Source organism: Bombus impatiens, unplaced genomic scaffold (genome assembly GCF_000188095.3).
Source record: "Bombus impatiens unplaced genomic scaffold, BIMP_2.2 scf_0106, whole genome shotgun sequence".
Classification (NCBI taxonomy): Eukaryota; Metazoa; Arthropoda; class Insecta; order Hymenoptera; family Apidae; genus Bombus; species Bombus impatiens.
This window is the reverse complement of record NT_176525.1, coordinates 511,416-538,258: the sequence shown is the minus strand read 5'-3', so window position 1 is coordinate 538,258 and position 26,843 is coordinate 511,416. Positions and strand designations below refer to the sequence as shown.

General features: G+C 34.4%; 1 protein-coding gene across 2 annotated transcripts in view; it reads right to left on the bottom strand.

Moving 5' to 3' along the window:
* Positions 1-26,843, bottom strand: part of LOC100742699 (protein fem-1 homolog CG6966) — a 39,699-nt gene that overhangs the window by 3,661 nt on the left and 9,195 nt on the right. Inside the window, exons 1-2 of one of the 2 annotated variants that reach the window (XM_012380690.3) lie at positions 11,677-11,862; positions 827-986 (exon numbers count right to left, since the gene is read on the bottom strand). In XM_012380690.3, the coding sequence (XP_012236113.1) occupies positions 827-986; positions 11,677-11,715 (199 nt within the window). In that variant the 5' untranslated portion in view covers positions 11,716-11,862. Of the gene's footprint in view, positions 1-826; positions 987-11,676; positions 11,863-26,843 lie in introns of those variants that run through there. The other variant, XM_003486287.4, reaches the window with a different exon arrangement.

The following is a 26,843-nucleotide window of genomic DNA, read 5'->3' as shown; positions in this document are numbered from 1 at the left end:
GTGTTAAAATTAATGAAAAAGTTACACTATCAGCTATGACTAAATAAAATTATAATCGAACGATACCACATTGTAAAAAAATATTAAAATGCATTATGAATTTTTAATTTCACGTTCAATTCGTGTTACTTATCTTTAGCCAACTTTAACGTTTTTAATTATACCTATATTTCTTTATACTTTTAATATATACTTTCAATTTGATGTTTTCTATAAACAATATGTGAAATCGTCAAATAAAATCATTACCGCAAAATATAATTAATCGCTTAAATAATTTTTACACTTCTTTGTTTTTTAAGTAACGAATATTAGTCTTTGATACTTGAAAAAATGCGCGGTGAACAGCGTATAGGTTGGCTTATTCGAGCGTGGTTGGCTAAATGTTAAGACATGTAAATTACAAAAAATATGCCGTATATACTATTTTTAAAATGTTCTAATGTTTTTATTTATCAGAATTTCAGAATTACCGACATCAGTTACATTTAAAATTCAAGTTTTGAAGGATATGTAACCTAACGGGTTATAATACATATATATAACTTTACCGACGAACTTGTTCTACTATTTTCGCAACTCATTTCGAATATTACGATAGAAACTACTTCAGACAATTCTGTCATCCAATCATTTCACGCCATTTGGAATACTACAATGGTGAAGGTGAAACATTAGGTTGAAGATTTATAGGCTTACGGAAGCACATTTATGTATGTCCTCGATTTCGCCACAATCGATCAGCTTAAGCGGTTGTAATTTGAAATATGCTGACATATATGAAAAATTTGACAAAGACAGTTTTATAGCGCAGTCACGATTTTACCTAAACCAGGTTGATTGACATTCGCTCCACATTTTTCAATAAGGTATTCAGCCACGTCATAATGTCCATTTCGGCAGGCGATAACTAACGGTGTCGTACCATGGCTTGTTGTACTGACCAACTTCACTACCTCATCTTTCTCTCGATGTTCCAGTAATTCCTGTAACAGATAAATTAAGCGTTTTGTTTTTAAAGATATCAATGGTTTCGTGTCAAGAGTGGACAAATTGAACAAAATTGTCCGCCGTTGTTTTTGTTTCTGAGATATAAAATTATTATATAGTTCCGATCTATCCGAATGATAATCGAAGAGTACACGTAATTAGCGACGTTTTTAGATACGTCGAACAATTTGTTTAAAGAAGATCGACTACCGTGTCGTATTATTAATTGGGCTATGCTTAATCTCTCTTATCGAATCAGCTCCACGATTGATATTTGCGCTGAAACATGTAATTCTATGAAAATACCACGGCAATGGATACTGCGAATATTTCAAGGAACAAAGAATCGATAACGACGAATGAAAATCGTACGTATTGTTGTATCAGGTTGAATTTTGAAAATATAACGTTTTCGAATAATTGCTATAATTCTCTTTAAACTTCATTGTTTCGCTAATCGCTGCTGTACCTTTATCCGTTATTTTCAAATCACAATTTCTCAAAATTTAGAAAGCGAATTTAATGAAATGTTTCGTAATCGCTTATCATTAAACTAGTTACTAACTAAACTAACTAGCTAATTAAACTAAAAGAAATCTGAAAAGTAATATCCACGTTGGAGGAGAGAAAATTAACGCGCATCAACGATATTTCCCTCGCCGTGTAGCTTTTCTTAAAACGTATATGAAAAAGATAATTGACGTATTCCACTTATTAACGATATTGGTAGTGAGCGTACAATGAAAATTGCTTCGATGACTTAGGAGAAAATGAGTTATGCACTTCATGACTGAGAACAAGCACAGAGTCACGGAGTTGCTAAACTGAAAGCAGCGTCGTTAAGTTACGATCAAATAGAAAATTTGGCCTAACTTTGTTCGCTACCACGAAGGCACAATTCTGGAAATACGCGTTTCATATTTTCACTGACTTACGCTCGACAGTAAGGACCCCGTGTTGAACCGTTTGATAGAAACTTTGTCCTTAGACGTACGTTTGTTGACAGAATCGACAACGACTCTCGTGCTACTGGAATAATATGCCAACTAGACGTGAATTTTGAGCTGACAACTGAACTTGGACGAATTACCGCGATCCACGCTCCCCAGCGACGGATCCTTCGTTCGACGAATAATAAATATGTAAAATTCGCCAGGCTCTTGTCTTTATATAATCACAGTATAGCACACTCCTACAGAGATCTCTCTCTTTTCAAAGCTTCGCTATTCTCTCTTGCGATTCTTTATTTTTCTGTCGTCATCATCTTCTTATGATTACTGATTCTCGCACAGTCCAGCTCGTTAAACCTCGGTCCACATTAATTTATTTAATACTTATTTAAATTTATACACTTTCCTCCTACTTTTATTCTCAATTCTCTTGTCAACGAAACGTTTTTTTAAGTGTTTCACTTTACAAGACTAACTCGAGTGTTACAATTACCAATTTTCGGCGGTTATTCGCGGACCAAGACTTTTGTATAATATGTAAACTCGTAACGAGATATAACGTCGGTGAAACATTCGTACAGACGACACGTGGAGATGTCGGGGCTTAGAGTATCTCTCGCGTCCCTGAACTATAGGTCGATAATATTTGTACCAGATGATCTGTACGCGAATACGGAAAATTTTCTTCGTAAACACAGCCGCAAATTTCCGTTTCCTCTTGGCACAATAATTAGTAGAAACACGTAGCGAATTATCGAATATGAATCGTGTCTTCGACAACAGAATACAAATTTCGAGAATATAAATTTCAGTTTTTACTTGTTTCCGTCGAGTTTCGTCGTTCACAATACCGCGAGCTGTCGTCGCTTCTCGTATTGTCACGTACGTACGTTTTGCAATTTGACGCAGTAAGTTGAAGGAAAAACAGGTAAATATTAAATAATTGTCGACGCGCGTTCGGTGTATTGTTCGCGAAGTAAACTTTTATACAGTGTGTACACAGCGGTGAAAAGCGCTTGTACACTCGGACCACGTGATGTCTGCGAGGTCTTAACGAGACCGAGTTTTAAAGATACCGCGAGGTGACAGGATTCTTGCGTCACGTGGCCGGGTAAATTTACCGAAGAACGAAAAAACTGCGTCAATACGCAAAACCAAATTGTCATCGGTGACTTTCGATGCTCGCTCGAAACAACGTACACTTCGACTGACCGAAGCCGAAAATCCTTAAGTAGCAGTTGGTCTCCGGAGAAATCATCGTTCACCACCACCGTGGGTACGTGTAGATCCCGTTAAACGAATAATCGATGACACTGGGCCCACGTCCGCGAACGGTGAATGGACAAACTGTCGTATACTGAAAAGAGGCTGAGAGAAGCGAAAAGGGAGCGCGAGACGAACAGGCTTACTTTACTCTGACGTTTCCTCGTCTCATCGTTTATTACTTTGTCTTCTCTTCTTTTGCTCGGTTGCCTGCTTCTGCAGCTGTTTTTCTATGCCTCGTGCATACACCTTTCTCCACCTTGGTTTCTCTATGGTAACTCTCTTTCTTTAGAATTACGCGCGTGCACGCGTGCGCACACGGATCGCAACGTAAAACAGACAGCAGATTCCGTTATACCATTGACCGATATTCTTTTTCGTGGGCCCGCCCGCTGCTTTTTGGGTCTTGCACCGGCAAGAAATCTAGGCAACGAGAACGAAACGCAACGAAACGATTCCCGTCGTAAAGACCGAACTTGGCTTAACGGTGAACTATATGATCGACCTCTTTGCTACAGACATACCATTAAGTCATTAACGTCGAGTGAAACAACCGTTTTAGATATATTTTATGGACGCGAGCAAGTGTTGCAGACAATAATTCACGAGGAAGAAACGAATCGATCTGGGTGAAACGAAAGATATCGGACTGTAACACTTTGTCGGACATGTATATAAATCACTACATCAAATTACGGCGTTGCGAATCGTTATAAAATGAAGATATAATGTAAAATATGTTGTGTTGTAAATGTATATGTAAATGTATTCTATCGTTATGTTATTATTATATTAAGTATCTTCTTTTCCCATCTTGGACCAAGTTCCGGCTCTATGATACATGCATTACCTACTTTGATTTTTCGATTCTCGCTTAAAACCTACATTCCCAATACGTAAAATATAAATTTTACCATCGATTTTATCATCAATCATACGCATCCACGTTGTATTCGTATAAATATACAGGGTGGTCGGTAACTGGTGGTACAAGCGGAAAGGGAGTGATTCTACGTGAAAAAAGAAGTCGAAAATATAGAATAACAATTTTTCGTTTGAGGCTTTGTTTTCGAGAAAATCTACTTTGAATTTTCGCTCGGTACGCGTGCGGTACGTTATAACGGAGCTCACTCTATTGATGGAAAAATTTAAAAAAAATTAAAAAGAAATTAAAAAAAAATTTTTTTATTCTATATTTTCGATTTATTTTTTGCGTAAAATCACCTCCTTTCCACTTGTACCGCCAGTTACCAACCACCCTGTATATCAAAGGAAAATAAAGTTTTGTCGTCGAATGTAAAAATTATTGCCTTCTAGCGACCAAAAAAAAATTATTCTCCTATTCGTAGCTAATTTTTACGATTGAACGAAATACAATTTTTTTGTATTATTTACACTTTATATTGAATTTATATAAAACTGAATATTTCGATTATTGAATTTACGGTGTAATAAATAATACAATAATAATAACAATAACCATACACAATTTGTGTTATGTATAATCTGTTAAAATATAATATATATAATATATAATAACGCTGTTAAATTATTAACGTTATAGAATTGCTACTGTGCCTACCTATTAGGCCGCATTTGTCTACCGAAGTATCTTATCGTTCTAATTATTGACACAGTGTATTAACCATTAACAAAAGATAATAGCTAGTCAGTTTTACCAGTTTTCACCAGATTATTATCGAACCTCTCTCTGTTTCTCACACACGCGACGTGAAACCTATTTACTCTGTTAGTTTGACTAAATTGCATTTTCTTCGCATTCCTTGTATATATTCAATTATCATGTTAATAACCGCTTGTATTCTGGTAAATATTTTAAGTAAGTGACGTTTCCGACACGTCTTCAGCGTTTAAAGCGGAGGACATTTCACTTTACCCTATCGTTAATCATCATATTTTTAACGTTTGCACGATAAATTCATTTTATAACTGCTATTGTAAATTTTATGGCTATTCTGTTTATTTCACATTCTCTTGGATATAGGACGAACGGTATACGTCTATTTGTTAAGAAAATAGAAACTATCGATGATGTCTTCGTAGGCGTAACAAGTCCAAGAAGAAACTACAGTGAATCAGTTTCTATAACCTAATACTTCTATAAAAAGTATCGAACGATATTACCGGCTTAGCAAGGACGTGAAATTTTTTCGATTTTCGCGAAAAGCGATGCAAATGTCATATATATTTTTAGACCAAAAGTAAACCGATTACTCTTTTGTGTTTGAGTTAATAGGCAGAATACTTGATAGAGATCTTGCGATCTTAATCGACAGATCGAACAAATACAGTGGCAATGATAGTAACGATAGAAGATCATTTTTAAAAAGTTCGAACTAATAATATTGCAATATTATATAATACGTGCAAAGTTTCAAGCTTTCCTTTCTCGTCCCAACTTCTTTTCTACCCTTTCTATCTCCCGTACTCTTTCATTTTGCTTCTTCCTTATTTTCAAATCTATCACACGTGAACACAACTAAGTTTCCCTAATAATAAAAATAATAAATTGTTAGAAACATTCGGAATATTATATATTAGAATAGTTCAGAAACGTTCAGAATATATATATTATATATTCTGCGACAAAGAATGGTTAAATTCTTAATTAATAACTAGAAACGTTTAATACAAATCTTTCTACGTTCAAAGTACGAGATTTTACGTTCATTAAAATGTATCGCAACACTTTTGGCGTGAATTATAACTGGCATTTCGTGACTGCGAAGTAAGAAACTGAATAAAACTATTTTATGAGACGTTATCTTGAGACGTTGCTTCACGAATATTCAGTAAGAAATGCGAACAGGTAACTTGTAACGTGTATCTGTCACGGAATTCATATATTATTCTCTTCCGTTTCAGATTGCAATCTTAACTATTTGAGGTTCACTGAGTACAATTTTTTTCCCTTCGATATTGTACATACTGTCCTTGAACACATTTCGTATTCGCATGTCGGTTGAGATATACACGTGACTATCTCGTGTACCCTACTATAAAATAAAAACTCTGAAATTCTATGATAGTACGGTGAATGATACTTCTTGCTACTAAACTTGGAACAAAGAATAAAATTCTCTTAAATAGAAGCGACCTGGAACAAATATGTATATGTAATCTCTTGTGTAATTGAATGGCGAATTTGAAAATAATTAAGAAAATCAAATTTCTCCTTTACGCTGCGTCGTTTCGAATGTTGATCTTAAAATTCAAGTTTCTGCTGAACATCGAGTACTTTGACAAATTATCGGAAGAAATCTTTTCCAAAAATGTTCGTTTCGCGAAAATTTATATTCACGGTATGTAATTCATAAGATGTAACAGATATTAAAGAAAAGGACATCGACAATTTAATCAGCTGACCGAAGTACAATAACCGTACAATATCCAAGGAACCTAGAAATTTCTATCTCGCAACATACAAATTTTAATAATTTGAATAACTCGTTTCTAATCTTATCTTTTGAAATTCTGACGTGGAAACATTTTCATATGTATAAAGAATTCGTTGTACACTCCGCGATTATGAAGAGATTACAGCAATTGTATAATTCTAGCTTCAAAACGAAAAAAAGAAAACTATGCCAAGTTTCATTGTTTCTTTATCCACTGCACTTTGTCGTTTTGCCTCAGGGAAAATTACGTCAATTTCAGAATAATTATAAAATATGTCGATAGCGTATACGTAACATAACACAAAGAAAAGTTAATGTCGGCGCCTTAAATAAGCAAATATCACTGACTCCGGAGACAAATATTTCGTAACGCCTAACACCTTCCTGCAATCTAACTTCAAGCTAAATAGTTACTTCAAGATGATCGAAGTACGCGAATGTGCATCTTAATTTACTTATAACGTGTATAACATGATATACATATATAATGTATATATACAGGGTGGTTGGTAACTGGTGGTACAAGCGGAAAGGAGGTGATTCTACGCGAAAAAAGAAGTCGAAAATATGGAATAAAAATTTAAAAATTTGGAAATTTAAAAATTTAAAAATTTGAAAATTTAAAAATTTGAAAATTTAAAAATTTAAAAATTTAAAAATTTGAAAATTTGAAAATTCGAAAATTTGAAAATTTGAAAATTTAAAAATTTTAAAAATTAAAAAAATAACGTTAATCGAGACAACGATCTACAGTGACATCCGTTATAACGAGACGTGATAAAGTGCACGCGTACCGAGCGAAAATTCAAAGTCGATTTTCTCGAAAACAAAGCCTCAAACGAAAAATTTGTATTCTATATTTTCGACTTCTTTTTCCGCGTAGAATCACCCCCCTATCCGCTTGTACCACCAGTTACCAACCACGCTGTATATTATTATTATTAATTTTTTATTGCCGGCTACAAAATGAAATTAGTTTACACAGCGTTTTCATTCAACCTCGATATACACTGGATTATTACAATACACATATACGCATACATTAGTATATTATAATTTGTTGACCATGATAAAAATTAAACATCAATATTGATTACAACGCGTATCACGCAAAATAATCCGTCATTTTGTATTATTTCATTATGTTATTCCTTAAAAATATTTTCCCGTTGTTAGTTTTATTCCATTAAAATTCGAAAAATTCGAATTTTTAATTTAAAAATACCGACCCTGTATTTCGATCATGATGGGGCACGAAATGCAGTTTTTGTTTCTGGCGAATAATAAGACATTCTAGAAATCCATCTATACAGAACGATGGAAACGCGATCTATGGATAAAATTGCCTGTAACCAGAGATGAAACCATACACTTTCTCGTAACTCTGCGCTTCAAACCAGCATTGATTTTACCCGTATAATCGTCGATATCGTGCTCACATTAACGATCAATTTTACAAATTTTCAGCGTTAATTAACTTTCCTGATGTGCATTTATATGTTTACACGATGCACGTTGTGGTAATTATCTTTTTTTTTCAGTTTATAATATTCGTCTCTTAATTATCTTTAAAATTGAGTTTTCTATTTTTCTTCGAGTGGATTTCCCACAATCCTGTACTATTGGAAAGCTATTAAACCTATTTGTATTATCTCTAACCTAGACACAAATTTAGTTTTTAACGCCTTGAGTGCTATGGATGAACTCTTTCATTAATGCACGAGACGATACATGTGCATTTCTTAACAACGGCGATAAACAAAGAAATGAAAGTCCGTTTATCTTCTGTATACTTCGCGGGGAGTCGTAATTCTTATTACACTGCGAGAATTATGATTATATAATATCGCTTTAACGATGTATCTTATCTTATGTATCTATTAGATTGTCCCACGATTGTTTTTCTTTTACAAATATGAAACCTAAACTGTCGAATATCGTGCTCTTTATCTTAATAGAACAAAATGGATCGTATATAATTCGATGAAATAATATAAAACGAAAGAAACTTTTAGCTCTTATACATATATTAAACTATATTGCTTTAAATAACGAATAATATTCCTGTGCACTCTATTGTCGCCGCCGTGGCGACGTTGTAAGTGGAAGTAACAGCTCCGCTGTCGTCGCCGGAGCGACATTTTAAATACGATTGTAAATGGTCTCGCAGTACCTGGTAGCTCATAGCAAAAATGATTCGGAGTTTCTGGTAGGTCTCCGAGATACTCGCAGTGCAGAGAAATATTATAGTAGTGCCGCATATAAATCATTAATTTTTATTTAAAAAAGTATTCCGTCCCCAACGATCGCAACAGCTAGGCGCGTGCCATCTACGCGGATAGCTTCCGCCGGAAGTATTCAGCACTCAAAGGGTTAAATATCTTTATGTTTTCTCATACTAATAAGGATTCACTCAAAGAATATTCTCATTATTCTCATTCCTTTTTAAAATTCTTTTGTAGTAAGAAGCTAATGGTTCGCCTTACTTCTTTCAACTTTTCTTACTTCCTTGCATATTACTACGCATATATGGAAACATTCGAATAATTGCAAAAAAGGATTCTCTGCCTAACTGCACGGTCGTCGTATCTCCATTGCAGGTGGGGGGCTTCTTCCTGACGTACCGGAAAGCTCGAGAACCCGCCGTGATCAAGTAGCGTAACATGATCCAATTTCAGATATCGTTGGGACATCGTATCTAGGTACTAATTCGAAAGTAAAACTTTTTTATTTTTGACTTTTTTTAAACGAAGCATTTACTAACGCATTCGTGAGTATTTTCTGATTAAAATGACACCAAACACGATATAATTTGAATTATACTTATTTATCGATACGTATATATTTGCCATTAATTAAGCGAGGAAATATGCTCCAAAGTATATCGTGTTTGATGTCGTATCAATCAGAAAAACGTAACAAACGCGTTGATAAACGTTTCGTTGATCACAAATCAAAAATACAAAATTTTGCTTTTTCAGTTAATATTCTCGGCCAGTTTTTAAGTAGTTTGCCGAACGCTTCGACTCTCAGTCCCTCTTTCTCTTTCATTCGCGTCGTCCTTTTCTACGTTCGGCGCGTTTAAGATCGCAGTTCCGAGAAACAGAACCGTTCTCTGTATCTCCATAATCGCGACACCTGGGTCTCGATATTTGTATAATTATCGAATGTTTCCAAGTTCAGCGGATCTAAGATTCGATAGAAAATAGTTCGCATGAATCATTTTAGCTCGATTCTATTAATACACCAGACTTTAGTGACTAGAATAGTAGAGCCTCGTATATAAAACCAATTGTCGGAGTGTCGCTGTTTTTCAAGTGCGTTGGCCTCGGAACAGCTGCTTCGACTAGTCAGCATGACAATTAACAAACGTGGCTGGAAACTGCGAATAATATATTTTGCTCTTGCCGATCGAAAGATCCGTCATAAATAAACATGTATCGCGTGTATACCCGGTTTATTCAGAAATAGTAAAAACAAAAGGCGCGTTCGAAGGAACGGAGGAAGCTGAAGAGTGCGGTATGGCGCGGTATGGCGCGGATCAGAAGAGTTTATTTTTCTCCATGCAACGAACGCTGAGGACGCACGATTGCCTCAATGCAAATACACGCCCCTCAAAACACGGACGAGAAGTTCTATTCCAGGATCACATTCAACGTTAACAGATATACTGGACTTTCAAAAATTATGTAAATCCAAAAAACGAAAATAACCGCCGACGAAAAAGCCGCCGAACGACAAGCTCTTTTAAAATTTTCAACTTCTTTGTAACCTTTCATCCTCGCTTTTCATTGTATTTTTCAATGTTCCTTTTAGTAAGCGGCACATTAGTTTGAATTTTTTAAGTTTCACGGACGATAACCGACAAGTTCAGAAGGAAAACGATCCTTATCAAATTTTGTTCGTCATTGTAGAAATGGTAGAATCGTTATCCTAGAAAATGATCTGTATCTTGATTTGTCGTTGAATGAAAGTTGGAAAATCAATTTTAACAAAATAACTTTTGATAGGAGATTCGCAAATTGTCCTTTCGGGATGCGTATAGTTACTCGCAGATCTAAATACTCACAGCTATTGCGTATAATGAATATTTTGTTGAAGAAAATTGAAACGTAATGTAAAGAGATCAAAATATTCTTCTATTTTTTTTTCTTCTGTTTCTAGACTACCACGAACGATGAACGTCGCGGTACAGAATTGTCAAAAGTATCCTGTTTTTCTTTCAGCATAATGGGTATTTCACTTTAATATCCTTCTTTCGTTATCTATGCGAAAGTAAATAAGTGCAATTATTCGAAGGTACTAATTTTCCTTCATAACAACCAGGAAAAGTAACGCTGAGAAACGCGTGTGTAATTGCAGAGAAATTCTTAAATGTAGCCGCAGGTCATCCTGTTATAATACACAAGTCTTTATATGAAATCTTCGCCATTACAAAAACTTGTTCCATTTCAACAACTAAAATATTCCTACCGTTTTAAAACTGTTGTCTCGATATTTCACGAATAAAATAGATATATACTTTAACCTACTCGGTATATCTTAGAACATATGTTTCTTTATTTCAAATACGTTCCAAAAATTCCTCGTCACTCGATCACGAGATTTTGTCCTATATTTTTATAAAAATTATTGTCAACGATTGTGTGACGTTACGTGATTTGCGATGAAAAATATATCAAAATTCTAGGATATAATTGCGTTAATTAGAGGTATGCAGGTTTTTAACGGTAAATTATGCAGTTACCTCGTTTTTGAAAAAATTGCTGCCCATCATCGAGATAAGAAAATAAAAACGCTTCAACGTTATATATAAAAGTTATTTAACGTTTTAGGTATTGCTTGACTGAAGAGATTGTATGATCGCAGCTTTGCATAATAAATGGCGTGCAACTTCATGTTCAGGAATAGACTAACGTCATTAACATATCTCACCGACTTTTAATTCCTTATCGGTACTTTTAATGATTTCGAGTTGTGAAAGTATTGTCAACAAAGTGAAGAAGCATACATAAGAGAAATACATAATCAACGAAGTGGAATGCAAAACTCACTCGTGTAAAATAATCTTCATCGTTCACCTCGTACTCCATTTTCTCGTTCTCCTTTTCTCCAGGCACAATTAACGAATTTGCCTCTCGGCCGGATATATTTTTTAACACGCGCGATTACTGAAATAGCTGTATTTAAGTGACCCGAATAGCACAACGATTATACGACTCGTGATTTCAGTATCTGTCTTATAAAGTACCGTAAAGTAAAAAAACTGTCTAATAAAGTAAAAGATCTGATCGTGATCTATTTATTATAATCTATTCTCCATCTATTTTAGAATAACTCAGTCATTTTACTATATCTCAATTTTACGATTATTCTGTTTGGCGTACAAAGATTTCAAATTTTATACGATCGCAAAATTTCGTTCAATTAAATACACTGAACACGACATAGAATATGAAATTCTACGTAATTTAGAAATTCCATTCAATTAAGCACAGTGACCGTAAAAACAGTTAAAGAAACAGCAAAATATTTTTCTTCCAGATATACATATCTTTTATGGTAAACACACTCGCGGAATGGTTCACTCTGCCACGACATCAATACCTTCGAAATATAGCAATTTATCATCGTCTAGACGCGAATGAGAAAACACTTCTAGTACGCATGAAACGCGAAACTGAATGTGTAATGCGACGAACTTAAAACCGAAGAGTTATGTAGCTGAACTTCGATCACGCGAGAGGTAATTAGAAACTAAACGAGACGACCGATTGGTAATCGATGAGCCGACCGACTGACAATCGCACAGTGACCGACTGATCTGAGACCGAGGAAATAAATACAGAAAATGACGCTACGAGCTCTGGTAATGGAAAGAACGAGCGAAGCCTGTTATTTGAAGCGACACTGTTCGTTTGGAACTTCCCCGAAGTACGCGTGCCGCGAGATTCTGGCGAGCTAAGCGAAAGAGTAGGAGAAAGATAGATCGTGCAGTGAAAGAGGAAAGGAGGGACCTTCTTTACCAGGTGCAGGATTGAAAAGAGGTGGTCAGCTCGAACACAGGAATACGTATAAAATGCGAGAAAGTAGGCCCTGCGTACCGATATTTATGCAACAGCACCGACGGTCGCATAAGCAAGCTTATGCGCCAGAACACCACCGTGTACACTTTCTAATTGTTCTTCCTGATCAACTCTTACCGGTTGTTACACAACAGAAATATAGTTGGCGCGTATGCGCGTTATGAGATACGTTCGCCACGTCATGCCTATCGTTCGTCGTGCTATATCGGCTTTAATATCGACTCCGTTCAAACGAAGAAAATCCAATTTTCCGAACTAATTGACAGACACAGACTCCGTTCGGGCAGCCGATTTTTCCGGATCACCGAACGATTACCGTTTATCTAGAGATTTAGCCATTAACACTAGGTAATATTACGTAAAGAAAGCACACACAGGGGTTACGTATTCTAATGTAACGTCTTAAGTCATTTCACTTTAACAACTTTTTTTTTCTTTTTACTTAGGGAATAATTTTAAGAGATTGATCGTTTCAACATTCGTATACCTGTTGTTCTTTCATTTTGTAGTTATTTTAATTAGGATATCGTATTTTATTTTAGTATTTTATTTTATTTATCTCGTTTCTATTTTTGCCATCACTCCGTATATAGGAAATCGAGTAATAAAAATCTGAGACGACTGGATGATCGATAAAGCGCTTTGTACTTCGCCGACACATTGTTTACGTCGTTTTTTGAAGAAGTATAGACCATCGATCAGTTTATCTAGAATGAACCATTAAATACATAGTTAAAAAAAAAAAAAAAGAAATAACCGGAGAAATGAAAAATACTTCCTTATTTACGTATCATAATCGATGTCGTTAACGACCACAGAGACAACATTAATAGGCTTATTGGTTCATAACACGCTCACAGTCTCAGATTCGAGTTGGCATGTAATTTTACAATATACGCGTGATATCGACTCGGACGTGGGGTACAAGTTAAAAACCGCGGTATTTTAAAGTAGATTTTACAATAATTTACGTAAAGCACATCTATACTGGTACATGCTGATTCCGTTGCTCTATCTTTTACAATTACGTCGCAATAGCCAACAGAAATAAAATCTTCTTTCTGTTCAAATAAGAGTCATACAGTGTGGCCTCTTTGGTTGTATAATCGTAAAAAATTGTAAAATTTTACGTAAATTAATATTTTTGATTAGTAATAAACGTCGTGTTGCTTGATAATTAACCCTTTCGGCAGTGAAACCGCTGTACGGGCCACCGTGCCGCCGGAATAGCGGTACTGAACGGAGCACTGCGACGAAAAGCGTTCATACGTTGCGCGGGGCTCATGGTTAAGTGGTATCCCGCGGACGTCGTGTATAGGCGACGCTCGTGCACACAGGCCATCGCGCGGACGTCGCCTATAGACGACACCCGTCCACACAGGTCGTCACGCGGATACCGCCTATAGGCGACATACGTAGCGAAAGGGTTAAGAAAGGTGAACACTTCGAGCCACCTGCTGTGTCGTTCGTTTTGCATTATAAACGAAATAAATTAAAATCATCTCCTTCCGTCTTCGAGTTACCAAATTTCTTTATCGAGTTATTAAATATTTATTATACGTTGGTTGTTCCGTATATAGAATTTTCGTGCAAAAGTTATTGACATCAATGCATGATAACAGAAATTCGATCAATGGACATATAATAAACGCGATTCGCGTCACTTCATAGTAAGGGATTAATTACTCTTCGAACGTAACGCTATGACGCGTAGTACTGACGTACAAGAAAAACGTATAATTACGCAATCAACTACGACATATCGTTGGTTATGTAACACGTGTCGTTGAAGTGCAACAGGTATCATATGTACGCCGGTATTACGTGTAATTTCCCGCGGATGCAAATCCTCGACACGAGCAACGTCATATGGTCGTGGGACTTATGTAAAATGCCACTCATTGCTGATATAATAGCGGAAACGGGGTTCTTATACGAAGTAGCATAGAATGATCATAGAATGCTTTTGGAGAGACTAGTTAACATTGGCAGCAGGCACGTGAGAAACGAGAATTACGGTAACACGTGGACTACGTTATATTTATCTAACATCAAGGACCGAATCTTTTATTATGTCATTACGTTACAAATTGTATACCTGTCTTCATGTTTTTCTATACACGGCTAAGCAATTGCTTACTAATATTTCAGTTATATGTTTTACGACTGCTTGCCTGGAAAGTGAGACACGAGGTCGTCGTATGAATCGGGAAACCAATGGTTCAGAGACGTTGTCAGGCGAAAGAAACGAGTAAGATTGTCGAACCGTGCAAGTAACAGGGAAAGAAATGATCGCTAACTATGTAACTAGATGCTGTATGAAATTACATTTACTTATACTTTCCAAGCGAGACTGTTACGTAAACTTTCGAGAAAGGTATTTACAAAAAGTATTACAGGTAGTGAAGTATCAACGTGAGTACAAATCAACCGAGTATATCATGAAGCGCGTTATTACCTATTTTACATAATGTACACGTTATAAAATCGCTGGTTATTTAAATCAATATGTTAACGATCGAAGAATAACAAATATACTCAGTATCAACGTTCTATTTCGTTTAAATTCTCGACATTGCGCGTATTTACAGTATCAAGAGTACATATACTTTAACAAATATACGTTCAATGACAAAAGATGCCAAATATGAAATATTTTTTTAGTAAGTACGATTGTTCAAATAAACAATTCTTCTCGATATACAAATAATCAAGAATAGAAATTACACAAAATATAACGATCACAAAGACCTAGAATATTATGTTATGTTTGGCTACTGCGCGAGGTACCATGGATCTAATAACAAGGAATGCAGGATATTTGAAAAATCGTTATTTATAACTATTTATCGCTATTACAGCTTTATCTAAAGATTTTAGTCCTCTTAGGGATCCCTGTGCATACGGTGGATCTGTCTCACCCAACATTTGTACTCGCAGTACCTAACGATAAAAGAATTTAATCGTCCACGAGCCTCTGTCTGAACTAGGTGTTCGCAAACGTTCGAAAACATTGATAGATTTGCGATCGAAGAATTCCTACCTATTCGGGGAATTCAGTGTTTAGATCCTTTAAAGATTAAACTCCTTATTAAAATTCTTTACACTCATTATATCGGGGACTCCTATTGAAGACAATAATCATACAAGATACGTATTATTGTATCTTCATGATATTAGTAGCGACTTATTATCCTCAGCAATGATCTTTATGTTTTTTTCGTTATGTCACAATCGTTACTGATTACCTGCATACTCGAAGCAAATAAGACAGTAAAAACATCTGTACTACCAACACGTGTATTGCATCTGTCTTTTTTTTTTCTTTCGCTTCTGTAGTAGATAGAAGCGATCGATATAATCGATGAAAGTGTAAAAGGTAGACAAACAAATATAAAAAAAAGCGTCATAACTACAGATAATTTACTTCTGTAGAAGCGTAATTTAATTACGTTCACCTTTTGCACGTCTGGCGAATATAAAAAATTGCATTTACAACGAAGATAGATTCTATCATCTAGTTCTCTCAATGATCAAGATCGTAATATCCTTGAGCGCGTACACAATACAGATTCTTCTAACAAATTCAATGGCATACATCACAAGTAGAACGCAATCATCGACAACTGATTCGTTGTAAGTTGCAAGGCCGCTACGCTTCTGTTCTCGTTACAATAACGTTTTGCCAAAATGTTTGCAACCGCACACGCGCTCCTTCTGCGACACCGATTTATATTCTTGTGATTTACTCGCAATTATCCACGGGGAAAACAAGAATGAATCACATAAAAAAAAAAAAATTCTTTCAACGTATATCAAGAAATTCTAGCACATTTTCCGTACGTGATTGTGACGCTATGTTACTGGTTATTTCATCAGCCAAATGTTGCTCGGCATTGAGGTAGAACATTCTTAATAAAACAAAGGATCTTTATATGTACACACTGCGTAACGCAATTCTTTGTTAGGAAAGATTTAGCCAACGCAACTGCATAACGCTTTCAGCTGGAGCGTTTTTGATTTTATAAAAATTCCATCCTTCCAATTTAACGATGATTGGTTCATGCAGACGTGTCTTGCTTTCTGACAATTCCCTCAAACTTTTTGCCTGGAATCATAATCTAATTTAAGGCTAAGTAAGTGAAAATGATACTTTACATTGTAATTTTTAAACGTTCCAAGCAAGATAATGATATAAATTACTCAGTCCCTTTAAACGAATTATTAATTACTCGGAAATTGTTACAGATAATCCTTCGATCGAAAAGATTTTTCTAATTTTCTGGCGCTAATGTGAGATTTATGTTCAAAAAGAGAGACTGATCTGTATATTGTGTAATATTAATATTTAACGTAATACATATACAGTTCGAATGTTTTGTAATGTTAATAATATAAATTTCTATGTCATATCAGACAGAACACCTAACAAAATGCAATAGAATTTTAAGTATCATGAAATTTCTTATTAATCTTCAACTAGCACTATTGGTTCATAGGAAATTATACAAAAATTTCGGAGGGCGAATCTCGAGATTACTTACTTTTTTGGAATACTTAATTATCATTATTACAAAAATATAATTCGTAATTAATTTACACGAGATACGCAAGATTCTTGAACAAAAATATTGTCATTTAATTAATTTCATTAATCCTGAATAAAAAAATTATTGTGTTCAGAAACCTACGTACATAATTCATTCATTGAACGTTCGTGACATATCATTGTGAGAGAACTGCAGAGGTAGCTATACGTATGTCTGTATGTAAAATACACGCGTGTGTAAATACACGTGCAATTTAATCTCGCGAAAATTTTTGTATCGTCGTCTTACAAACGACCTACTGTGCGTGGGATTCTTGGATATTTAGAAAACGTAATTTCGCAAGAAGACTAGCAATATCGGTTAACAGATTTCCTTCGATACGATCCTATTTACATAAAATATTCGTTGAGAATTCTTGCTAAGGAAATGGGAAAAAGAAATGAACGTAAAAACCCATGGATTGATTGGTTGATTCATAAATGGCAAAAAGCGAAAGTTACTTCGTTACAACTTATTTGTTGGTACCGCAAAAACAAATTTTCAGAAGAAAAGATTTCAACAAGTGGAAACTCTTGGACTTTTTAGTCTGTTTATACGAATAGACTAATTCATTGATCGGCATTTAATTCTGATTACTTCATTTCCCGTGTCAGGTTAATGATATGATAGGTCAAATTAATTAATATGTATTGAAGGAATCCGCATAGATTTGCTTAAGTTACAATGATGAAATACTTCCAATCCGTATGTACAGTTCGTTCGTTATATGAATTTATTATTGTACGAATATGCAATTTGAAAATCACGAACAATTCATTTGGTTCTTGGAAAAACTATTTGAAAAAGTTAAATTGGCGATACATTATTACAAATGTACTACATAAATCGTATCTGTTGATCGGGTGTGAATCCATTTATTAAACAAAATAATAACTTACTGCTTATTCTGTAAAGCTAATGCACGTATGAGTCTCAATTTTATTACTACATGTTATATTAATTATATTTCAAAGACACCTTCTTAGACTATATCATACATTTTCTTACGGCCTCTTCTTAGAAATCATAATCATAAAACGTGTAAATTATTGGTCTTTTACATAATGCAATCTAGAATTAAAGGTGTTTTGCAACTAGGTATTATTCAGAGATAAATGACAATGAATCATGTCCATATCATTTTTCATCGTTCTTATTTATCTTATTCAGAATCGACGTGAGGTAAACATTTTGTAGAAAGATCGTACGAATTTATATGAACAAACGTATGTCTCATTTGAGAGTTTAAGTATTTAGCAAAATAACGAATAAGAATTAAATTCCGCGGAATCCCCGAGAGTAATTGAAACGCCTGTGCCCCGTAATAATTGTAAGCATACGACTTATAGATTTTTTTTTTTAATTTAAAATTTCACATTCACAATTTGTCCAATTTGGACATTTGGTAGAATTTTTTATCTATTTGATTATCATGTGGGTGGCTACCCCCAATGGGGTATCATCTTTGTGTTTGTTAAGATATATCCTTTGTGAGATCTGCTGGGTGACTTATAGATGTAGTTTTGTTTCGTTCTTTGTAGAAGTTTTGATTGTAAGTCAATAAACTAATTGTGTTAAGATATACTTGCACATATACAAATACGTTTCTTTCTTTTTTTTTTTTTGCAAGAATTATACAATCAATTCTCATCGAGAATTATAAGTAAATTATTCTGACGTGGTATTATGTCGTGTTTAATAAGCGTTTATCGTATGTTTGATTCTAGGTTCATGAAGTTAAAGCCGAAGAAGTCGATTTAACTGATTTTTAAACGACTAAACTTTTTAACAGATTGACATCTTTATGAATGATTGTTAAATGGAACGCTTTTAGCAACGTAATATACACAACAATTAAGTTATCAAGATAGAAATATATAAATATCAAGCAATCTGTTTGTTGCGTCCTTCAAGTTAATACAATTACAAGTAAATACAATAAGGATATAAATAAAGGATTTATATAAATAACAAACTTTCAAATCGCTTTAAGCTGTGATAACAATATTTAGATGGTTAAACATCAAGACACAGAATACAACATATTCTGCATTGTTATCCGTTAAATACGACTTCAAAATAAGAACTTACTTGGATTGGTCAAACACATTCTTGGATGATGATTCACGAATATTTACAAGAAATTAGCAAGTTGCTAATGATCGACATTATCGTCGTCACATCGTCCGTAAAATGTTAATGAACGTCAGAGAGGATCCTCCTCCTTCAAGATGACCTTTTGCGGACCGATAAAGTCCACGAACGAAAATTTAAATAGAAATGTCACTTACAGGGCATATGTACCGTACATTAATAACAATCGTGTAGTTATGACGTCTAAGTTGCTATTGATCGTCAGAAGGCTAATTAAAGGACATCCTGGAAGACGTCTTGAATAAATAACGAAAGGCTTCGTATGATAGAAAAATCGTGGACTAAATCCACGACGCAATAAATCAAATAATTCGCTGTCTAAAAGATAGATGTCAACGTAAAATAGTCGATGTAACAACCGATTCTGTCACGTTATTTGGATTTGGTGTACGAATGTGATCAACACAGCTTACTGGAACAAATTAACGTTATAAAGTCATATTTGCGAAGAAAACATATGACTTCGCCTTTGTCCTCGATGTTTCATATAGAAACGAAACGATTCACGTAACATGAATAAACGTATTACAAAGCATTAATAGAAAATATATCATCTTTTTAAAACTAAAAAAAAAAAGAAAATGTATTATTTTGTAAGTCAAGGTAAAACACAAATTACACCTTGTGATAAGAAACGCGCATTTATACATATGTATTACGCGATAGGTGATATTTTCTGGAAAATTCTTTCTCATCATAGATACTGAAATTTCAAGTCACATTATAGCGACAAGTACGTACTTCGAAGGTCCGATTATTAAAATAATTTGAATACGAGTGGCCAGATATCGGTTTTCATTTTCTTCTCATGCTTAAAAGGTTGTTTCGTTATTCGTGGAAATAATCCTTCCAATGTGAGAAAACAGCAACAGAAACGAATAAAAAAAAGATATCGTTCGAACGGAAAATCCCCGGACTTGAAAATCTTCCATTCTATAACCATAATTCAATAACATAACACGAGTCGATTGTTTTCAAATCTATGCTTTCTGGAAATTTCAATCCGATTAGTGAAACACGTGCCCGTAGGCGAGAAAAATATATTTAAAGGTGGGATTCCCGGAAATCCGTCCTTGTAAAAATTCCGTTCGTAAGGTATGATATTGAAAAAGGAAAATATATGACGATTTAACTCGTTCATCACAGAAGACAAGTTAACTCGTGACTTCAATCCCTAAGAATTTTTTTTATTTACAGATCTTCCGTTTAAAATCGGTCCACGCGTAGTTATATTTTGCAAGATCGAGACTATCCTAAAACTAAACTACATTTAATCTATCTTTATCTTCCGAAGAGCACAGAGGAAGAAAATGATAAGCTATACTTTCTATTCTTTACAAGAAAACAATCGAAAAATTCGTTACGTTGTCGATCTACCCTATGTTACCAAAATTGCCTTTCTGCAATATTTGGTTTTGCAGCTATAAATACGTCTCATCTTCTTCAAAATCTTCACAATATTATTCGTCATAATATTAAAATATTATGCTTATAATCGTACATTTACCTTCCACAAAATTTAGTCAACTTGACAGCTATTTTCAAAAGATGTGCATCTTAAAACTCGAGACGCTCTTTGTTACCTTACTTTCAATTATTTTCGATTACTTCGTATTGCCCCGTTTCTAAGCAGGAAACGACGTTGACATTAGAAAATCAATAGAAAAGATGTTCTTATCGTGTTTCTGTCCTTCGTTTCATCGGTTGATTCTATTTACTATTTGTCATTACCACCTAATGATAAACTCGGCAATCGCTCAGTTGCCAACCCATCATAATAATAAAACTTTCTGGCTAAGAAACGACCCAGTTAATCAGTGGAAATCTCCCCTTTGACGTTCCAGCCGCTGTTTGATTTCCCGCGTGAATAAGGGTAAATAGAAGATCGCGGAATATATTAAAAGACAACGTAGGCGCACGAGGCATTTTAGTCTTTCTCTCCATTCTGAGTGACGTCTTTTCTGCGCCTGGTTATGTCTCTGACTCACTACCTCGTCGACCGAGTAATATTAGAACGTGCCGGGAGAGTTGACTCGCATGTACCTCGCGAGTCACTCTTCAATCCCCGTCGTTCGTACACCGTAGATTTCCCTTGCTGTATGCAGCACGGACAAATTAATTGCAACTGCGAGAAAAAGGGGTTAACACGGATCAGCGAGGCAAAGAGAAGTATAAAGCTGAAGTGAAAGTCCGTTACGCGTAGTATAAAATTGTGGAAAAGATGATGGAACAATGAAATTTGGAGATATCTTATGAAACTGAATGCTTTGTTTGATACACGCGTAATATAGAAATATCGCGGAAAGATATTTATGGAAATATGAGTCACACAGAAGGTAAACTGATATATTTTATCCACGGTAACAGTAGAACCGCTAAATTCGTTAAAATTTCATCGATATCGTTCTTCGTGGCATCACTAAAAATATTGACGTGCTACTGGCGTATTTAATGTACACTTTATACACAGTATATTTAAATACACATCAGAGACTGGTCTTGATCTAGCGTTAAATATTTACTTTCTGAAGGATTAATTTAAAAAGCAAAGAATAATTATTTTGATACTTAAAGTCGAGAAATTTTCAGAGAATGAAGTTACGTTTTCTATATTAATGAATTCTTGTTCAAACAACCTCATGATGCGACGAATAATTTAGGAATAATTTCATTTTTAAATACATCTTTCTGTTCAATTAAATTCTGCATGCTTAATCTTGCCTGCATTATCTATGAAAATATCTTTGCTGAATTCTTGAGTAAAACGTTTAAAAAAACCCACACAATCTTGTTTAGTATTCAATGTCAAAATCATATATTTGTTTAGTAAAATATTGTTCAAGGCTTATCTATCAATCTTGTCCTTGGAAGCGCGTGGACAAATTACGATGCGCATTTGTCCTTAAGAAAATTTCCACGAATCTTGATACATACAATCGTCCAGCAATGTAGAAAGACAATAACCTGCTTAGTCAGTGAACCGCTGACTTGGCCAGAAGCGATAAGGAAGGACAATGAAAAATCGATGGTACATACTTGGAACGTATGGAGAAACATTCTCGTCTCGTCGAGGTTGACTAAATAAAGATTTAAACTGGCGAACGTGTTGTGAAACGATGCAGAACTCGTTCCAAGTTTCCAAGTGCTTCGGATACAACAAAACAGCTTTGCACACAATTTGTATTATTAAATTCTCGATTGTCTTCGTGTAACAAATTATTGTTTAACTTCGCTATACAATAGCCACGTATTTTAATCGATCTTATAATAATAATTCGTTTATCTCTACTTTAATCTAATCTCTAATCAACTTCAATTGATGAGGCAATTGACTTTTTTACCTGTTACTAATCAATTGATAATAGTAATTGATTCAATTACGCATAAAATATCGATTTAAAACTCAATATTGAAATATTGTCATTCTTCCAAGTATCGGTCCACCGAGAAAATAATAAACATATAAATGTATTAGAAACGCGCTCAACTTTTCATTTACTACGAAAGATATTACAAAAGATCGACTAGGAAAATTCTAATTTCGAACAGAATACGATACAGGAAGAGATACGACACGAAGGGCAGATAACTTGCCAGTGTCAAGGTACTGGATAAAATCTTTCACTGTGGCGATTATTTCTCGACTGGTTGACTAGGTAGCAGGGGGATTAAGCCACGCTCACACTATCGCACTATCATTGGAGCGTTACACGTTGCTACTACAGTCATACGGTGATATGATTTTATTGTCCGTAATTGAGAAAAGTTTCTCATATAACGCGATCTTACATCATTTATTTCAATAATCATGTGAACGCGACGTTAGACAGTTCAATTCAACTTGCATATACCGTATAAAAGAATAAGGAACATCGACATGAATAACCTTACCGACAACTTCAAGAGTAGCTAGGTATTATACAGGATGTCATATCTTTTTGTTCGCGTGAAATTAGAAATGACATTGTGTAGAAGATAAACAGGAAGCTTGAGAGGAGAACCGTATGAACGAGGACAAGCTAGATTTTCTTACAGATTATTATAAAAAGAATTAATATTAATAAACGTAGAAATATAGGAAGATATAAATATCACATCTTTAGGTTAAAGGAAATTATCAATATAAATTGTTGAAGTGATTCTCACTTCTAGGAAAACTCTACATCTTCTCTAGTATTTAGTTTTCCTAGTCCTCGAAGCCATTGACTATTGTTTGGCACTAAATCGATTTGAAGGGCCTCTCAGCCTCGTAGTCTTTCTTAGGAACATGCTTTGCACAGATGATGCAGCGGGATGTAGACAAGCCAGTTTTTTTTAATTACAAAAATACCCATAGGCCAGTGTGACAACGACCATACCCAAATCTACCTCGTTCCACACTACCTGACTATGAACCGTTAGGCTTTGACCTGACCTTTGAACATGGCCCAACACTAAATTTTTCCCACTACGTAGGGCAATCAGGATCCTCTCCTTACCCCTCAACTTCTACGAACTCAACATATAAAAAGTGCAAGCATTCGGCCACGAGACTAGTCTTGGCTACAGTCTTGGCCGTGCTTTGAACAACTATTTTAACTTCGCTACTTCATCGTAATATTGTGTTTAATCACTTTTGCGATTAAAAGCATACAAAAATATAAAAGGACAGTCAAGTTAAGCTATCGCTCGGCTACTCCTTTTTTTATCACGAATTTTAAGTGACACCAGCGTGAGGATCTGGACTAGCATACACTGTACTTATACTTAAATATATTTTTATTATACATTCATCCAGGCATTTCCTCTTTCTATTCTAAGATAAACTTCGACATAAATAAGTAGATATAAATACTATTTTAATCCTTATTTTATATTAAATTCTACTATTTTTAAAACACCATTTATTCTCCGCTACCTATTGACAGACTCATTTAACATAAATATATATAAGAAGTATAAAAAATGATTTCATATTTAAGACGTGTTCGTATACTTATATACTTAATAAAGGAGAAATGGATTTACTATATCTTACTAATTTTCAAGATATGAACAGATCTCGAAGATATTACCAAAGAATGAAAAATTATGTATATATCAAAGGATGATCATGAGTTGGAAAGAATCTCGAATATTTGAATAGATAACACTGCATATGAGTATAAATAAATCAAACGGAAAGCACATGCTTCAAGTATTTTATTATAGCGATATAAATGATGGTACGGTAAAAACTCTGTGTTTAAGATAATTTATATTAGTTTAATAATTGATAATGTTGCGCTCGGTAATCTGTTATTACTCGAGGCGAATAAAAATTAATATTTGAAATGCGACGCGATTATCTCTGCAATGAAAGTGTGCTGTATCTTACGTATTATAAGCCAAAGTAACTAAGCAATAATCCCTAAGCTCTGAGTAATAATCTTCTATCTCTATGAAAGCATCTCGACAAATAATTCCTATAACCGCGATTAATCAATGTCTAGTTCGTTTCTTAATCTGCATATAACGCACTATATACAATACGATTTTATTATTATTACACATTTCTCTCAACTTTATCTGCAATTAAGTACAAAACGATGTGTAAATAACTTCGCATGGAATATTCTGAACATTTGTATAGTTAAAAAATAAGAGACAAAAATAAAGATATTAACATATCTAGCTAGATCATAACGAGCTAGATCAATCCGAGACTTTGCCTCATCGATTAAGTCTATTACAACGACTGACATTGATGTTTCATCGATTTGAAACAAAAATATATTCAATGACTGTCAACAGTTATATCGGCACGTGCATGTTCAATTCGAAATAGATATCTAGATATTGGCTATAATGCTGTTCTATTTATAGAGTCTGTTATAGATTTTACACTATCCAATCAATAAACAGGCATAAAGTCCAACAACACGATGATAATAGTTACTATCTAATCTAGACTTATGGTACTTCGGAGAAGAAATTTTTTCTAATGAAAATTTCTGAAGTAAAATACATGCAAATATATCTTTTCACGTAGTAAATACTGACGAAGTAATAGCTTCATCCGAGAGAGGAACAAAATCTTTAATTCACAAATTGTATCTTCTTAATTACGCGACGGACAATAATCTCGTACACAATGCTACTTACACGTTACTATCAGCATCCGTTTGATTAGATAAGGATTACATATTATAAACTCGAATGAATTATGGAGAAATGAAAAGAACATAAATCTTCATTATAACAAAATGCAAAAAATATTGTAGCTATAATTTATGATGTATTTATGCATGTTCTGAGCTGAAATATGGAACTAATTTAAATATCATTAGGCGAGGCATCTGATAGATACAAAGCGACTGACGATCAAACAAAATTTTTTCCAATAATACGCAATTCCTGACTTATTTTCCTCTTATATGTACAAGCACGTAAACGATTCGTGCGATAAATAATTCTAAACAATTTAGTGGATTTTTAATAAACGTTATATATTTTTTACAATGCCTTACAAGAAACTAATGCTGTTGCGTTTTTCCGGGGTCATTGTCAAAAATATTATTAAAAAATATCTTAGATATGAAAATAGGCTGTGAAAAATTTCTACATACATATTAAAGTCTGTAGTACGTTGTACAATTAATTTTCTTTTTGTTTAAAAGATTTTCCCGATAAATACGATACCCGGATAAGCCTTTTCGTTTCGTGAGGTAAAAATGATATCGGCGTGCAAAAATCCAGCAACCGTAGCTCAGCTGAATTGATATCAACGTAAATAAATTCGTATACGTTTTATCGTCGAATAATCGCACCGAAGGCAACAAGATGTTGCTCGAGATTTTTCGTAAAAATGTGGCGAGGAAAAACGTAAAGATCGCGGCATCGAGGAAGAAAACGTATTTTTGTGTCGTAACTGAAAGTTATTTCGGTAATTGGAACGTTTAGGCGTTACACATGTGCACAATCCTAACCTAGATTTTATACTGTCTTGTCCGCTGCTGAGGTGATTCGCATCCGTATGAAATGTGTTTCGAAAGCGGCGCTCAAGACGAAGAAAACATAACCTTGCAACGGGAATTCGCTGAATGGTTACCGTTCATTGCGATCTTAACCTATTTCGCGACCGAACAATTCTCCATCTAAGTGAATTTCAATGAGCTGCCTTTGCTACGCATTTTGCAACGGTATATCTACGAATCAGATTGGTAATTGACAAAGTTACAGTTACGATACTAGGTCGATATCTGTTTTTATATGTTTTCTTATCTTATCCTGATTTTAATCTTGTTTGGGTAAAGTGGGACACTCGGTATAATTTATTTCTCGTTTTACAATAGAATAATCGATTCAATTATTTATCGAATATATATTTTTTAGGCAAGCTCCTTGAATATTTTTTTTTTTTTTTTTTTTTTT